Source organism: Haliotis cracherodii, unplaced genomic scaffold, assembly GCF_022045235.1.
Source record: "Haliotis cracherodii isolate W230 unplaced genomic scaffold, xgHalCrac1.p SCAF_31, whole genome shotgun sequence".
Classification (NCBI taxonomy): domain Eukaryota; kingdom Metazoa; phylum Mollusca; class Gastropoda; order Lepetellida; family Haliotidae; genus Haliotis; species Haliotis cracherodii.
In genome coordinates, this window is record NW_027266288.1 from 1,317,501 (window position 1) to 1,336,623 (window position 19,123).

General features: G+C 42.4%; 1 protein-coding gene across 1 annotated transcript in view; it reads left to right on the forward strand.

Moving 5' to 3' along the window:
• LOC139477119 (uncharacterized) overlaps window positions 1-18,866 on the forward strand; it is a 25,503-nt gene extending 6,637 nt beyond the window's left edge. The window contains exons 2-5 of the mRNA XM_071259667.1: window positions 5,531-5,911; window positions 7,755-7,888; window positions 10,748-10,934; window positions 14,826-18,866. Coding sequence (XP_071115768.1) covers window positions 5,531-5,911; window positions 7,755-7,888; window positions 10,748-10,934; window positions 14,826-14,893 — 770 coding nt within the window. The 3' untranslated portion in view covers window positions 14,894-18,866. The remainder of the gene's footprint in view (window positions 1-5,530; window positions 5,912-7,754; window positions 7,889-10,747; window positions 10,935-14,825) is intronic.
• Window positions 18,867-19,123: the final 257 nt, after the last annotated feature.

Here is a 19,123-nt window from a genome sequence, read left to right on the forward strand (position 1 = left end):
AGCTTCATACTCCTTACAGGGTTCACAGGACTCGCTCTCATAATGATTCACGACATTAGAATTTATGGCATCAATATCACGTGTGCAGGCGTCCCACGCAGGGTGACGCGGAGTTTATAATTAGCTGTTTAAGCCTGAACACCCGATCCCGTTAGTCGCCTCTTACGCTTTTTACGGCAAGCATGGGTTGCTGAAGACCTATTCTACCCCGGATCTACACGGGTCGATTCTGACATGTAATTCTGAGTAAGAGTTAGTAGTCGTCGGAATTCATGGCTGAGTAATAAGACTGAGAGTGAAACAGTCGATAGTATTCGGGTTCAGGGGAAGGGGGTTGTCGAAACACAAGAGCCGAGACTATGTGCGAGTGAGTTGAGTTGGGCTCAGCGTATCTGAGCAGTACCTGTTATGTCATGGCCTGTCAGAGGCGGTCGGGTAGCCTCGTGGTTTTACGCCGCTTTTAGCAATATTCCAGCAATATCACGGCGGGGGGACACCAGAAATGGGCTTTACACATGGTACCCATGTCGGGAATCGAACCCGGGTCTTCTGCGTGACGAGCGAACGCTTTAACCACTAGGCTACCCGACCGGCCCCAGTTTAACAAAGATACCCCCCTCAGACTCCTACACTGACTACGAGCCGTCCAGTCCTTCTTTTATCCCGTTAATGCTGAGCGCCATTCATCTTGTCGCATACTCGTATCATTCGTCACCACTCGCCCCTTTCCGTAACCTGCAAGAAAACTTGTTCCCCTATCGATGAATGTTATGTGTGAAAATACGACAAACAAATCAGGATGCGCGTATGACTTAAGTACTTCCGTCAAAGAATCCCTCAGTAATATTTTTTTATTTTATATGTCCTGCATTTAAAATATACCCACGATACAGTTAAATGTGTTCAATCATACCGGAAGTCCCGATGTGATTTCAATGACCTCTTTATCATATATGAAACATGGGGGAAATATACGTGTATCATTACGCTAAGAGTTGACTATTCTTTTACCTATGACCGTTTGCGCTTAGACGGAACCCAGTCGCAACAAAATGGCCACGAGTGGGAAACGAGTATCTATTCAGCTTGTCCCGGAATAGCACGAGCTGGTCACGAATGATACTCGTTTTATAATGAGGCATGTCTCTTCTCAACAGCTTATGTGGATATACGACGTATTGCACGACCACATGTCACGTGATGGATGTAAGTCTCCTTGTCCATTAGCGTGCAAAGTTCGTTAGTTCATGCACTTACGTCACACAGACTTGAAGTGTCAACGGTAACCGACATATATCATTACACACGCATAACGTCAGCGTGTAACGGATGCTCCGTGTCTACACAAACAGCGAGTCGACACAAGACGCCGGTGACCAGGCCGATACCTGACGTCGATGATATATTGTTACATCGACGGATGGAAATAGCTATTTCAACCATGAATTTTATATGACGATCGATTAAGACACCACCAGCCACCGTGGAATATAATATCTGCTGCGGGCTCCCATCTTACAGGAAACTTCAATTCAACAAGGGGGCGTTCGGACCCGTGAAGATCCGGGGTAGAATAGGTCTTCAGCAACCCATGCTTGCCCTAAAAGGAGACCATGCTTGTCGTAAGAGGCGACTAACGGGATCGGGTGGTCAGGCTCGCTGACTTGGTTGACGCATGTCATTGTATCCCAAATGCGTGGATTGATGCTCATGATATCAATCACTGGGTTGTCTGGTCTGGTCCAGACTCGAATATTTACAGACCGCCGTCATATAGCTGGAATTCGGATGAGTGCGGCGTTAAACAACAAACAAAAAAACAAAAGAAAACTTGCATAGAAAACAGTTTTATTTGAATCATGAAAATACAACTTGGGGACAAGCCACCACCACCCCACCCCGCACCCCCCCCACCCCCCCCCCCCCCCCCCCCCCCCCCCCCCCCCTCACCATGTCAAAAAAAGTTAACTTCGGCCTTTCATGCCATGTGTGTACGAGTTTCCATTTGAATGTCAGGGGATAGAATGGTCACTATTTTTAGGGATGGTGGGCCGGTGAATAAAAGAAATGACACAGTACTATTTTGCTTCAAAAATTACACATTTATCTTTTCAAATAAAATAATTCTAAATTTATACTTTAAATATAAAATGTACTGAATTATTATTGAAAAGCAAATTTGAAAATATGGAATATTATTTGAAATATTACGTTTAAATGTTATTGCCGGTGGGTTGGGGCGGTATTAAAACCTTACACCGCGCGTTCATATTTTGGTCAAAGGGGTCAGCAGTAGTGAAAAATGTTACTTAAAACATCGATTAACATGATTAAATTATTTTTTTAAATCTATCATAGTAACCAGGTAAATATGAAATCCTTATACACGCCTGTTTTCTGTATTAAAAAAACCCAACTAATATACACGAGAAAATACGAACTGTCAATTAGTTTTTCTGTCTTAGTTTAACACTTACAGATTGGCCAAGAGGTTTACAAGTAGGCTCAGATCGGAGCAGAGCGCTTATTTAATCGAATACGGTATATGTTATTGCGAATGAATGTCCAAGCCCTTAGCTCTAGTACTAGTATAAGGGTACTATCTCGTGCTGTCTGTCTTTCCTTCCTTCTTCCTGAAGTAAAACAATTCATTTAGCACAAGGAACACGTGCAGCTAATGTAAATGAAGACATTTCATTTGATGCAACCATTTAATGCTCGAAATTTCACAGCTCGTGTAACGGTTCTGCCGATTATATGTGCGTGGTGCACGTGTGTAGTTGCTGCTATCGATTCTGACGCATGTAAAGGAAAGACACCATATATTGTAAGTTGTCGTTTTCAAGCGATGTCGTTTCAGCCGAAAGCGTTTGGGTATTCCCGGCTTGTATGTTGCATTCGTGATCCATTCGTGATCAACTCGTGTTACTCCGGGACAAGCCGAATAGCGATCTTCTTGCAGGTTACGGAAAGGGGCGAGTGGTGACGAATGATTCGTGATCAACTCGTCCCATTCCGCGACAAGCCGAATGTTGACTGGGCTCCCTGCGCGAACCAACAGTTAGATCCCTGGGGCGCGGCGCTCCAGGTCGTGTAGGTAAAAAGTTACGATGGCAGTGTATGTTGATCACTCATTTGAGAGTGTCCCGGACTACACTGGATTGTCTGGTCGAGACTCGATTATTTACAGACCGCCGTCATATAGCTGGAATATTGCATGGGCGGATACAGAGAGAGGGTGGGGGGGGGGGGGGGGGGGGGTGCGCACACACCCCCTTTTTATTTCGAAAAAAAATCTTTATTTCTGTATAAATTACCACCAAAGACAATGAATAGATCTTAGTTGTGCACCTTCCCCCCCCCCCCCCCCCCCCTTTTCAAAAAAGCTGTATACGCCTTCGTATTGCTTAGTGCGGCGTTAAACAACAAACAAACATATTCATACTTTTGAAAGCCAGTATCACAAATTGCACTTCAAATTTAGGGATACTGTGCAAATATTCTCCGTATTAATTTGACAGACATGTTCACTAAATCAACTTGTTATGTAGTGTGGGGTGCTTCTCAAATGTTTGCCTCACAATTTTGCCTATTATTAAACCAGTTGCTTAAAGCAGACACTAACGGACCCAGATTAGCCTCTGGGGCATAGTTTTTTTGTAACTTTTTTTGACAGGGGGGGTGGGGTGGGGGGGGGCAAATATTTGTACATGTATCACTTGTCCCCAACTCGTATTTTCATGATTCAACTGCACGCTGACCCCAACCCACCCCAGTTTGATCTACCTCTGCTAGGGCTGGGACGGGTAGCTCGGGTACTCGGGTCGAGTGGGTCCTAAGTAGGACCCTGGTACCCACAGGACTACCCGGACCCGTGGTTAGTCATGTGATATATAGTTTCATGACAAAAAATCACTATATAACTACATGGTTACACGACAATTTTAAGTCTCTAATGTTTGCATTTCTTCATGGCCATGAAGAGTGCATACATAAGTCACGCCCACTCATGAATATTGTAGACTTAAGACAGTTGTAGGTTTAAGGGCACAACACATGTTCCTTCTGACTTTTGTGTTTGAACAAAGCTAAAACTATAGTGAACTTCAGTGTATGCATGGCCACATCGTGTATCTAAATACATTCTGCCAGGGCTACTGTCAAACTATTCCCAATCGGACATTTTGTACCTATCTCTTGACACCAACAGTGGGTACCCAGGTAGGGTCGGGTAATACGAGTGTGGTAGTAAATTTGGACTCGTCCAAGCCCTACTCCCCGGTAGACCGCCTCCGTGGTCTAGTGGTAGAGCGTCCGCCCAGAGAGCGGAAGGTCTGGGTTCGATCCCGGCCGTCATACCAAAAGACGTTAAAAGATGGTACTTGTTGTTACCCTGTCTGGCGCTCCCCATTAAGGGGCTAAAACAAGGACTTGTCGGGTACTGTGTCTGAGTGTGATATTCATGTTAAACTGCGGCATGGTATCTTAGTGAGCTAGTACTATAAATTGGCATGAGTCCGGACCTAGTACAAGCAGCCACACAAACACACACATACAAGCACATCGCTATACAAGTGCAATAATCTTGGACGCGACGTGAAACCCCATTTCACCTCACCTACTCCCGGCTACTTGTAAATACATTACCAGTTCTTGAAAACTGATCAAATAAATAAAAAAATGTATTTGGAAAAATCGAACTGGGACATTTTTTTTCTTACTGACTTTTGGAAAACAGAAGCAAGTATCAGTCCGTAGCTTGCTGTTATGTATTCCCAGAGCTGATGTTCTTCACTCCACGTTACGGGTGGTGGGTTAGCCTCTTGGTTAAAGCGTTAGCTAGTCATGTCGAAAGCCAGGGTTCGCTTCCCATTTCTGGGGTTCTCTGCTTTGATATTGCTGGAATATTGCTAAAAGTGGCGTAAAATTCGTAATGTTAAAACCTCGCAAGGCAATGAACTTTTTGTATTGATTTACCTCCACACAGGTCGCTTGTTACTTTTGATCACGTGATCCACAATTTCTTTTCAAAATGCTGTGTCTGAGACGTGTTCACATACCATGGACCTGTAAAGATCCATGCTAGAATAGGCCTTCAGCAACATATACCATGGGTTTTGGCGGCACGGTCGTCCCAGTCGTCTTAGGCGTCACGATTCGCTGGGCAGAGTTGTGTCCCTTGGGCACGCCAGAAACCTATGATTGTGGGTTCGAATCCCGGTTCGCCCCGATTATGTTACTAGGTTTGTCAGCGCCATACCCGTGCTTGTGGGTTTCACCGAAGTGGTAAACGTTTGAAACCTGCATCACTTCAGGCTTTCCTCCCACATTAAGCTGACACGCCGCGATATAACTGGAATACTGTTAAAAGCGGCGTTAAATCCAATTCACTCACTCACTCACTCACTCACTCACTCACTCACTCACTCACTCACTCACTCACTCACTCACTCACTCACTGTGTCTGTGCTGTAGACTAAACTTCAAATGACATGTTTCAGGATGGACTAATTTTCCTATTTTGTTTCAGTCCAATTGAATACGAACCTCCAGCCAACCAGCATAATTGATAATGTGACGGAGACGTTGTTAGTGAGATGCACACTCGAGGGCAGCAATAACGACGCCGTGGCAGCTCAATCGCTCACTCTGTCTTTCAAAAAGCCGTCATCGGTGAGTCCAAAAGAGCATGTAAGCGTGGAACGTAACGGCGTCCCCAAACTGAGTTCTGACATCGAAAACCGAGCATCAGTTGGAGGGTCAATCAATACGGATTCCTTGACAGCATCCTTCTTGAACCTGGAGTTCAACACCGTGTCATGTGCTGATGTCGGGAACTACACTTGCAGGTTCACTTACCTGAATGGTACGTCTATGACGATGGAAACGTCAGCAGAAGTATCTGGGACATGTGAGTTGTTTTTTTATTTGCTTTTTGTTTGTTGCAATTCCTCATCGAAACATTTTGTACCAAGGTACATCCTCATCCGATATACAGCAATACCATCTCTCTGCATGTTTTGTTTGTTTGTTTGTTTGTTTGTTTGTTGTTTACCATCGCACTCAGCAATATTCCAGCTGTTGGTGCATAATTGAATCTGGATCAGACAATCCAGTGATTGATGTCATGAGCAGGATGTCCAGGATTCGACCCCACACTTACTGCCAGAATGAGGCACCTAATCGCCAGCACACAAAGTCAGCGATCTAACCCCTCAGCCAATGAGGCTTCCACAAAAATGAAAAGTCTGACAACTGGTAGTCCAGATCACATACTTTGTGTACCCCTCTGACAAGTGGCACGGCTTCCATGGCCGAAAACTATGACTACACAATGCCATTTAGAAAGTGGTCAAATGTAACAAAGGTTTTATAGGTGATCACACTTTCTGAGTAAGGTAAAGATTCTAGTTCTTTTGTGGGTTAAGTCCTTTCCGTGTTTCGACCCCACACTCCTAATCACCTAATCGCCAGCACACAAAGTCAGTGATCTAACCCACTCAGCCACCCAGGGTTCATCAGGACCAGTCTTAAAAAAACAGATTTCAAAGGCCATGCTCTTCTACATCTCCATGGAACAAATCATAAAATATTATGACAATGCTTGTCTAAGAGGCGACTAACAGGATCTTATAGCTAGAATATTACTGAGTGCGGCGTTTCACAACAAACAAACAACAATTTATCAATATACCTCCAATTATGTCTATTTTTATTCTTTAAGTTAACTTTGAAGGATTCAAGATTGTAAAAATTGCTTTGCAAACATGTATGGACTTTTTCTTTTCGATTGATATTTATTGCACCAACTCCTTGACAAGAAATATAAAGGTCCTTTAATGAAAGTAATTTACAAACCTTGTAGTACAGAACACTCCATTACTTTACAATAACCCGTGAAGATTCCAGGCGACTATGCTTGTCATAGGAGGCGACTTACGGGATCGGGTGGTCAGGCTTGCTGACTTGGTTGATGCATGTCATCGATCCAAATTGCGTGGATTGATGCTCATGATATCAATCACTGGATTGTCTGGTCCAGACTCGATTATATATAGACCGTCGTCATATAGCTGGAATATTGCTGAGTGCGGCGTTAAACACCAAACAAACAAACAAACCAAACCAAAACTTTACAGGACCCTAATTTTCCTTGTAATAAGTAATTGGGGTCTACTGGATTCTTAGTTTTGAAGGTCAAGGTAACTCAGCTAAAATGTAAGTTAAAGTTGGTGAAAGATCTTGTGTGGATAAAGGAGTTTTGGCAAGCACGAATATCTGGACTTTTTTTTGTGTATTTCATACTTATAGATCTGATGAAATCATTTGTTTATATATATGTAAAAAGATCTGCTTTATATAAAATTGACTTGTTGTTGAGGATTAGTAATATATATGACCCATGAAGATTCCGGGGTAGAAAAGGTCTTCAGCAACCCATGCTTGTCGTAGGTGGCGACTAACAGGATCAGGTGGTCAGGCTCGCTGACTTGGTTGATGCATGTCATCAATCCCAACTGCATGGATTGATGCTCATGATATCAATCACCGGATTGTATGGGTCAGACTCGATTATTTACAGACCGTCGTCATTTAGCTGGAATATTGCTGAGTGTGGCGTTTAGCACTTGTTTATATATATGTATATGTAAAAAGATCTGATTCATAAAAAACTGACGGAAACTGCAGAACCAGCTGTGCTTGTGTTGTTGAGGATTACGAAGTGTAATCGAAACATCACTTCTGTTTTGCAGCCCGGCCAGGGAGGATTGAAGTGCGCCACGAACCGGTGAAGCCCAAGTACACAGTTGGAGAAGATGTGACCTTGCACTGTGAGGCCAAGGTCAGCAAGCCTGCAGGAGAATGGACTTGGCAGAGATTGGAGGGCGTGAGTGAAATTATCTTTAAGCAGAGACCATACACCGATGGTCTCTGCTTTAAGTTATTAAATTTAAGGCTGAGAATGCATTATTGTGTCAGTGTTTATTATATTGAACTGGCGTTCGCAAACTTAAATGGTACTGACATGGAAAATGAACACATATCATTTACTTAAAAAATAGTCAATGAGCTCTGAGGAATTGCGGATTATCTGTCACGAGTGAATGAACAGTGTTGATCCCGAGTCAAAGGACAGCTATTTGTGATTCCGAGTTATGAATAGGTTTGCCTATACATTACTCATTGACATTTTAAGAGAGAAAATTAAGAAAATATGGTAAATGTCAAATGAATGGCCATTACCCAGCATATATTTAGCTAGCGCATCACATATGGCCATCATCCATCATATATTTAGCTGGTGCATCAGGTCTGGTCATTATCCAGCATATATTTAGCTAGTGCATCACGTATGGTCATTATCCAGCATATATTTATCTAGTGCATCAGGTATGGTCATTATCCAGCATATATTTAGCTAGTGCATCAGGTATGGCCATTACCCAGCATATATTTAGCTAGTGCATCATGTATGGCCATTTACCAGCATATATTTAGCTAGTGCATCAGGTATGGCCATTATCAGCATATTTTTAGCTGGTGCATCACGTATGGCCATTATCCAGTATATATTTAGCTAGTGCATCACATATGGTCATTACCCAGCATATATTTAGCTAGTGCATCACGTATGGCCATTATCCAGCATATATTTAGCTAGTGCATCAGGTATGGTCATTGTTCAGCACATATTTAGCTAGTGCATCACATATGGCCATTATCCAGCACATATTTAGCTAGTGCATCACTTGTGGCCATTATCCAGCACATATTTAGCTAGCGCATCATGTATGGCCATCATCCAGCATATATTTAGCCAGTGCATCACGTATGGCCATCATCCAGCATATATTTAGCCAGTGCATCACGTATCCAGCATATATTTAGCTAGTGCATCACTTATGGTCATTATCCAGCATATATTTAGCCAGTGCATCACGTATCCAGCATATATTTAGCTAGTGCATCAGGTGTGGCCATTATCCAGCATATATTTAGCCAGTGCATCATGTGTGCCCATCATCCAGCATATATTTAGCCAGTGCATCACGTATCCAGCATATATTTAGCTAGTGCAACACTTATGGTCATTATCCAGCATATATTTAGCCAGTGCATCACGTATCCAGCATATATTTAGCTAGTGCATCACGTGTGGCCAACATCAAGCAATGACAAGACACATCACACACAGTTCGATCAGATAGAAAGACCCAGTTTTCACTCACTGTCTCAGTCTTTATTCAAAACACAACAACAAACAACACTTACTGAAACATCTACAAACCTGTAACATAAGTTATGACTAAAACAACATCATTTGGGAAATGTTTAGTTCCAGTCTGTGAGTGAGTGAGTTGGGTTTAACGCCAATTTTAACAGTATTCCAGTTATATCACGGCATGTCAGCTTCATGCAGGAGGAAAGCCCGAAGTGATGCAGGTCTCAGACGTTTACCACCTCAGTGAAACCCACGAGCACGGGTATGGTGCTGACAAACCTAGAAACATAATCGGGGCGAACCGGGATTCGAACCCACGATCATAGGTTTCTGGCGTGCCCAAGGGACGCAACTCTGCACAGCGAATCGTGGCGCCTTAGATGACTGGGCCACCCGTGCCCCCCCAGTTCGTGAAGGTTTGCTGAAACTACCTACAGGCAAAAGAGAGTGAATATCTTGAGCGCCTATTTATTAATTAGTCTCAGTGAAAATTGGTTGGAAAATTGCTTTTAGGATTGTAAGACAGGAGCCCAATTGGTTATGCTTGGAGACCATCTCTTTCTTATTATAAATAAATACAAAAATAATTCAGGATATGAATATACTGACTTGCATCTAACTCATCTTACATATACAATAAGGTACTGAAAGATATTTTGCTGGGAGTTAAGAATACAAAATTCAATAGTGAATGGTTATGTCTTAAATTACACGATTCAAGCATTCATTACTCGCACACACGCACGCACGCACGCAGACACGCAAACGCGCGCACGCACGCAGACTGCCTTTCCCTCTCGACTTTCCACACAATCTCTTCTCAAATCCCCCTCCTGAGATGTTTCATTGTGTGTAGGTGGCCCAGTCATCTAAGGTGCCGCAATTTGCTGTGCAGAGTGGCATCCCTTGGGCACAACAGAAACCTGTGATCATGGGTTTGAATCCCAGTTTGCCTTTTTTTTCATAGTTTCTAGGTTTCTCAGCACCATACCCGTGCTCGTGGTTTCCGCCAAAGAGGTAAACGTCTCAGGCTTTCCTCCTATCATCCACCAGTTTATTATGGACTGGCAAGATTTCATCTGGCCTGGCCCCCGTGCCACAAAGCGATCTTAGCGCTAAGGTGATCGTAACTCCCATACTTTAACATAGGCTTGCGATAGTCGTAGCGCTAAGGTGATCATAACTCCCATACTTTAACAAAAGCTTACGATAGTCGTAGCGCTATGATCACATTGTGGAACAAGAGGCTGGTAACATTGCAAAGTTACCATTCCGGTTGTCTGTCACAGTTAATTCAATAAATCTAAGACTATACAAAAAAACCAAAAAAAACATAAGAATTTGCTGCAGATCTGGGGCCTGTTCCACAAAGCGATCTTAGTGCTACAACTGTCGTAAGCCTGTGTTAAAAGTATTGGAGTTACGATCATCTTAGCGCTACAATCGCTTTGTGGAACGGGCCCCTGGGGCCAAATCTTTGTCTTGAGCAGGTCTAGATAACTCTTGTATTCTGTTTCACCACAGGAAGTCTGGAAGCCGTACACGAATGGTGTGTCCCAAGGTAAACCTGCCCTTGTGACGGACTGTGCTTACTTCCGCAACACATCGCTCGTGTATAGGATCGCCACCGAGGAGGAGACCAAGTTTCGTTGCATCATCAACAACGACATCAATAACTCCATGGAAACAAGCATCAACGGTGAAGTGAATGGTAGGTGGAGTAAACACATCAGGACCCACTTGCACAAAGCGATCTTAGCGCTAAGATGACCGTAACTCCCATACCAGGGCCCTGTTCCTCAAAGCGATCTTAGCGCTAAGATGATCGTAACTCCCATACCAGGGCCCTGTTCCCAAAGCGATCTTAGCGCTAAGATGATCGTAGCTCCCATACCAGTGCCCTGTTCCCAAAGCGATCTTAGCGCTAAGATGATCGTAACTCCCATACCAGGGCCCTGTTCCTCAAAGCGATCTTAGCGCTAAGATGATCGTAGCTCCCATACCAGGGCCCTGTTCCTCAAAGCGATCTCAGCGCTAAGATGATCGTAATTCCCGTACCAGTGCCCTGTTCCTCAAAGCAACCTTAGCGCTAAGGTGATAGTAACTCCCATACTTTACCATAGGCTTACGATCATCGTAGCGCTAAGATCACTTTGAGGAACGGGGCCCAGGCCTCAAAGTTGCAAACTAAAATGGTAGCCAATGCGACCTAAATTTCAGTTTGTCTACTGTCTTAAATTCAGAGGTAGCCAAATGACTACCTAGAAAAATATCTTGTGGCGACTAAATTCTATTGCTACACATCTGTAGACACAAAAATAAATAACAGCTGATGTTGGAACACACACCTGCTAATAATTGTACTCACAAAAAAGTCAACTAAAGTCAACAATGAACCAAAATACATAGATATTAATGTAATTTGTACTATATTTTAGTTGATAGTTTATTTGATAAGCGAGGATATGCCTATATAATCTAGTAACATAAATGGCATCATTGTTCACGTCACAAGTAACAAAATTCAAGTTCAGTTTCCATTAAGATACAATTTCAAGACAATTTCAAGTGCTGTAACTTTGTACATATTATAGTTATTTGATGAAGATAATTTCAAATGCTTTTGGCTACCTACAATATTGGCTTGACTTCTTGATTTTACCACTGTCTACCTGGTAAAAAATACTTGTAGCCATATGGTTACTTGGTAAAAATGTAATCTTTGAGGCTTGCATACTTTAACATAGGCTTACAATAGTTGTTTTACTAAGATCACTTTGTGCAGGTGGGCCCAGGGTTTGAAATCTGTTGTATGAGACTAGCTAGGTCTGGGACGGGTAACTCGGGTACTTGGGTCGGTGGGTACTGAGTAGGACCGGGTACCCACAGAACTACCCGGACCCGTGGTTAGTCATGTGATTATATTGTTTAATGGCAAAAATTGTCTTGAACTCTATGGTTACACTATAAGTTACAAATGTTCACGTTTCTTTCTGACAATGCATACATTCCTTCTGACTTTATATGTTTGCATAATGATAAAACTTCAGTCAACTTCAGTGTATGCATGACCAGATCATTTTATACCTGTATCTAAATACATTTTGACAGGAGTACGGTCAAATGTTTCCCAATCGGACATTTTGTACAGGTCTATGTCTTGAGACCTACAGTGGGTACCCGGGTAGGGTCGGGTAATAGGGGGATGGGGACCCGGGTAGTAAATTTGGACTCGTCCCAGCCCTGTGACTAGCCAATGCTTTTTAGAAAACAAAGTAACACAATTTATGGATAACAACTTTAATTACTGTAAAGGCGCGTTTGGAGAAATCCTTTATACCATTGTCAAACAAGGCTAAATAAGAACCATGGTACAGAATATACAGTCAAGTCTCGTTAATCCGACGCCCGTTAATCCAACAATCGACTTTATCCGACACTAATGATGGGAACCGATTAAATCAGCGCTATTAAGACCCGTTAATCCGACAGTCTCGCACTCCGACTCCGACACAGCTAATTTGCAACGAATTACCGAAATCACTCATTAATCAGTCTCGTTAATCCGACACAGTGATCAGCGTATCCGTGGTCATCTGCCCGCGAGTACACAGACGGTGTTATGAAGCAGTTGTTTAGTGTTGAGCTTTAGAGGTTGCATGATTAGACAACATATTCCGTTAACAATGTAACATAACAATATGAATATTTCATTTTTATTTTTTATGACGTGTTTGTATCGTTTTCTATCGCGTAGTTGTCCGATTTTCGATCACGCACGTTGATACTACTTAATTTTGTTTATCCGACATACTCGTTAATCCGACATAATAATATTTACAACCAACAATGTTGGATTAACGGGACTTGACTGTATATAGTAGGTGGAGGATTAGCAGAAACAACAATTGAGTGAGTGAGTGAGTTGAGTTTAAGGCCGCTTTTAACAGTAATCCAGTTATATCGTGGCGTGTCGGCTCAATGTGGGAGGAAAGTCCGAAGTGATGCAGGTCTCGGATGTTTACAACTTCGGTGAAACCCACGAGCACGGGTATAGTTCTGACAAACCTAGAAACATAATCGGGGCGAACCAGGATTCAAACCCACATTCGTAGGTTTCTGGCGTGCCCAAGGGACGCACCTGTGCACAGCAAATCACGGCGCCTTAGACGACTGGGCCACCCATGCCCCCCCTTACTGTGAGAGTGTGGGCATCGAATGCCCCAAGTTATAATGCCACCCTGGGTATAATGCCCCCAGTTATAATGCCACCATGGCTAGTATGCCACCCCAGTTATAATGCCACCCTGGGTATAATGCCACCCTCGGTATAATGCCCCCAGTTATAATGCCACCCTGGCCAGTATACTACCCTGGATATAATGCCCCCAGTTATAATGCCACCCTGGCCAGTATACCAACCTGGATATAATGCCCCCAGTTATAATGCCACCCTGGGTATAATGCCCCCAGTTATAATGCCACCCTGGGAAAATGTCCCTGGTTATAATGCCCCCTGTTATAATGCCACCCAGGATATAATGCCCCCAGTTATAATGCCACCCTGGGTATAATGCCCCCAGTTATAATGCCACCCTGGGAAAATGTCCCTGGTTATAATGCCCCCTGTTATAATGCCCCCCTGGCCAGTATACCACCCTGGATATAATGCCATCCTGGGTATAATGCCCCCAGTTATAATGCCACCATGGCTGGTATGCCACCCCAGTTATAATACCACCCTGGGTATAATGCCACCCTCGGTATAATGCCCCCAGTTATAATGCCCCCAGTTATAATGCCACCCTGGCCAGTATACCACCCTGGATATAATGCCCCCAGTTATAATGCCACCCTGGCCAGTATACCAACCTGGATATAATGTCCCCAGTTATAATGCCACCCTGGGTATAATGCCCCCAGTTATAATGCCACCCTGGGAAAATGTCCCTGGTTATAATGCCCCCTGTTATAATGCCACCCTGGGTCTAATGCCCCTCGTTATAATGCCACCATGAGTATAATGCCCCCAGTTATAATGCCACCCTGGGAAAATGTCCCTGGTTATAATGCCCCCTGTTATAATGCATTCCAGGATATAATGCCCCCAGTTATAATGCCCCTGGCTAGTATGCCACCATGGTTACAATGCAATTGTTCTTCATGACCAAAGGTCCAATTCCCTGGTTATAATGCCATTTGGTATTTATTTTTTCAGGTACAACTGGCAGTGTAGTTCATTTTTTGGAGATAATTCCTTCTTCTAAATCAAGAAACATAATTCATTCCTCTTCGTTATATTCACACTTTCTTAGAATAACTAACAAATTAGTTTGATGTTAATGGTACCATCCTTTTCTGTGATAATATCCTCAACTGCCATTCTTTCAAACATTTTATTACGAACATTATGTTGGAAATGGATATATACAGTCCTCCCTTGTTTTAATGCCACTCTGGGTATAATGCCATTTTTCCGCTGGACGAAAGGTGGCGTTATAACCAAGGACGGCTGTATTTCATCCTTTCAAATTGTGCAGTCTATCGATATGATATGTATTTTAATTTGTAAATTGCAATTTGCTGTGCTCTCTTTTTGCAGGTGGTCAGCCATTGATTATCTCCCCTGTTCTCGTGATGCTGGCCATCTTGTCTGCCACCTGGCGGTGAAAAAAGAACTCAAGGGAGATAACCATCATTCTCATCATTGCATACAAGTACATCAGCCCATTTATGTTCAACTGTCAGAACTGAGTGATAATTGGCACAATTTAAATCAACGCAACTCACAGCATAAACATTGTGAAGCTAATTTGTGTACATATTCCCGAGGCAAAAGCATCCACTAGCCTTTTTATCAAAGTCTTGTATCCAGCCTTGCACCATCAAGCCCACTTTCCTGTGCTAAATATGATTGGAGTATCGCACACATCGTCCAATCAGAGAAAGTTTCACAAAATTAACATCCACGACTGGGACACCTTCGTATGAAAGTGATTTACCCTGCCTGTCTTTGTTGACATGTCTTTTTCATCTTTAAAAAAACAACTCAACGATTGCCTCTGTTTTTGTGTCAGGGATGAAATTACGAATGTTTTTGTTATCTGTTCAACGAGGTCGTCGCCTAAGGTAGTCGCCATTTTTGTGAAAGTATACGAGAAAAGAACAGCGATCATTTCAAGGGGTAGAACTTGTGATCTGTGTGAGAAGTTGGCGCCAGGGTCGTGGCAAGAAAAGTGGCCTTGATGTGGCATCCTAGAAACTAGGCTGTGATGTATGCTAGTGGAAGTGGATACGCTTGCCTCAGGAAGATGTGTAATGTAGTGTGGATGATGGTACAATCTCACAAATCTCATTAAAATCAGATCTTGGTTCTCGCTACCGCTAAACAAAGATCTGAGAACATCCCATTACGGGTCACGTCAGACCGACCTTGCGCGAACTTTGATCCACCAATGGAATGACCAATCAGAAGGCAGCTTTCTCGTGCATTACGGCACTAATTCCAAATTGGCGACTATGCTTCGAAACGTATTTTGACAAATTCTCGATTACAAATTTGAAACCTGAACAAAAGAACATTCTGGAATAGCTAATAGATGGTCTAGATTGTATGGATACAGTCGTAAAACCGTAACTATCGTTCAGAGTTAATGTTTTCCTGGCTGCATGATCAGAAATCACATTCCGACTGTCACTTTCATAATCTGGTAAGCGATGCTCTGATTGGTCGGATGAAAGGTCGTTATGTCCTCATATCTTTGTTTAGCGGAAGCCTTAACTGAGGTCTGATTTTAATGAATTTGATTTACGTCTGAAATGTGAAACTGGGACAACGTCTACTGTATTTTTGTGAGCATAATGTCTACCCTGTCTAGAGAATGCAGTATTTTGGAGAAAAAAATATTTTTCTACTATTACAAGATGTTAAAGAAATTTGTATCGCTTCAGGTCCAGTCATGTGAAATTTGTGATCATAAAATTTAAAGCTAAAGTTGAGTTCCTGTTCTGCTAGGGTTTGCTGTATATTTGAAATTATGATTACTGTTTGTCTTGTAAACTAAGCCAGAAATAGCAATCAGCTGTACAGGTGACGCAGTTAAAAAATAGTAAAGAATGATCGGAAGACATGGTATCTGAAACTATTAACTACATATTACAATATGTGGTTATTTCTTTTTTTTCTGCATCTTGTACAAAATGTATTTAAAACATGGGCGGATACAGCCCTTTTTATTTTGAAAAAAATCTTTATTTCTGTTTAAATTACCACCAAAGACAATAAATAGATCTTAATTGTGCACCCCCCCTTTTCAAAAAAGCTGTATCCGCCCATGTAAAATATGAATAACCCTAAGCCTACAATTCAGTATATTGGCGGGAATCATTGATTACACTCAAGGGATTTTTCTTAGAGGTGAATATTTTGGCATTCACTACTTCCAATTTGTTTTCAACTATGACCTTATTATCTTACCATTACAGTGGCTTACAACTAAAAAAAATATACCTCATGGCAATTGACATTTCGTCAGTCTCTGTCCAATCTTTGTAATCTCTACAGTTCAAGCTCCTTACAGTGTTGTGTTGGGTGTTGTATACATGGACTCAAGATGCACGTGATGCACAGAGCTTAAACATGACGAAAATGTCATTTGGGAATAAGACAGACAAACGTGTGCAAAGATTGAGGTGAATGATAAATATGGATGTAAGATATATTTGTTGTTCCCTCTTTGTGGCGATGTACCTGATGACAGAAGTCTTGTACATCCACTCGCAATAAGCCTACAAGTTAAATAATACTTGAAGACTGAGGGGGCACGGGTGGCCCAGTCGTCTAAGGTGCCGTGTTTCGCTGTACAGAGTTGCGTCCCTTGGGCACGCCAGAAACCTATGATTGTGGGTTCGAATCCCGGTTCGCCCCGGTTATGTTTCTAGGTTTGTCAGCACCATACCCGTGCCCGTGGGTTTCACCGAAGTGGTAAACGTCCGAGACCTGCATCACTTCGGGCTTTCCTCCCACATTAAGCTGACACGCCGTGATATAACTGGAATACTGTTAAAAGCGGCGTTAAACCCAACTCACTCACTCACCTGAAGACTGAAGTATTTACAGCTCGGTGTCATATTGCTAAATATTTGCTTGTGACAATATGTCTGCACAGTCAAACAGGGACACCTGTCTTTCGTCATAAGTATTATAGCTAGCTTTAGCAATACAAGCTTCTAAACCAAGCCTTTAGGGCTCAGTCACACATTCAGGATTTTTACTGCCATGCTCGATTAAAATTTGTCAAAAGTCTGATCAAGATCCTCTGATTCCTGGCTGGAAATTCACAAACAATCAGATATTGTTCAGGAAGCGTCCTGATTCAGCCGTTTTCAACCGAATTCGTCCCGACTCTCCCCTACTCCCCTTGTCCAAGGGTATGTCATTCACTTTGCAGAGTTGCTTCTCTTTGTTGTGCCAGGATCTGATGGTACGAGTGTGACTCCCAGAATTGCCATGATTAGGATCCTGTCTGGCGGCCATGCTGAGAAGCAAAAGAATTTTAAATTCAAAAGTGTCCATTTTTTCATCACCCTACCAAAGATGTGTCTTATTTTTTACGACCCTCCCAAAAACTCACTCTGACGAATTTTATAAATGACCGGTCCCCAATCAAATGTTTCCGTGGAGGCTGATGGGAAGTCAGATATCGAATGCCTGGTGGGGTTTCCAGGACAGATTAAATACGATCGACTAACTTTGAGATTGGCTAGTTGGCTAGTCCTGTGAGTAAGCTGAGTTTGTATCTCATTTACACTTTTATACGTTTCACATTTATAAGCCTGACCCTTCAAAACAGATCCCCAGGATTCATGCTTGGGGATTCAAGGTTATGATAGGTCCCAGCAATCTATGCTGGTCACAAGAGGCTGGGTTTTTTATAATCCCTTTAACCCCAGAGTTGCATTCCTTGGGAACGCCAGAAACCTGTGATTGTGGGTTCAAATCTTGGTTTGCCGCTTCTCTTGGGGTTAATAACTTCAATGTGAAAGTCTGTCGTCCATGTGCCTCCATTGTACTGTCTTGAATGTTTTGTGGTTAATATACTGAAGGGCAAAAGAAATGATGAAATTTGAAAAAGGTTATTTCCCATTACCGGTTATTACCAGTTTTTACCAGCTTGGACCGGTAATTCATGTGACTGTCAGTGAGTGTGTACCGGCAATTAAAGTACCTTGTTGGTCTGCTTGTCTGTTACCATCAGGGTTTCCCCTTGTCTATATTTAGTGCAAGGAAATAACATTTTGCCAGGCGTCGAGGTTAAGTATGTAGATGAAGTGACAATTCAAAAACGAAGAAAAACTGTTACTGAACTTTGTGAGAATGACGTGTAGATCCAACTAAGTCCAGAGATGACGTCATACCATTGAAAGAATAAAAACCAGGTCATTTTCATATCTTGTTCACTCACTCACTCACTCACAGGTGATGGAGAAACAGAGTGTATGCCAGATCGTGACGAAGCAGGTGCATCAAATCTATGCGCTCTGTATACTTTCTCTACTCTATGGTTGTAATAATGCTAATGCAACATTGAATATCAGCTCACTCTGTATATGAACTTATATCATCATCTATTATTATTATTATTATTATTATTATTATTATTATTATTATTATCATTATTTATATTATCATGCACTGTCATCCCAAAAGTATGAACATCATAGCTAAAGTTTATGCTGCTGTTCAAAATCTGCCAATCAGTTTTATATTATGATGCTCTGTCCTTGTACTCAAAGTCAATGTATGAACATGATCAGTATATTGTATATCGATAGGTGGGAAAGGAATCAGGTAACAGGCTTCACATATTGTACCCACGTTTGTTTGTTTGTTTGTTTGTT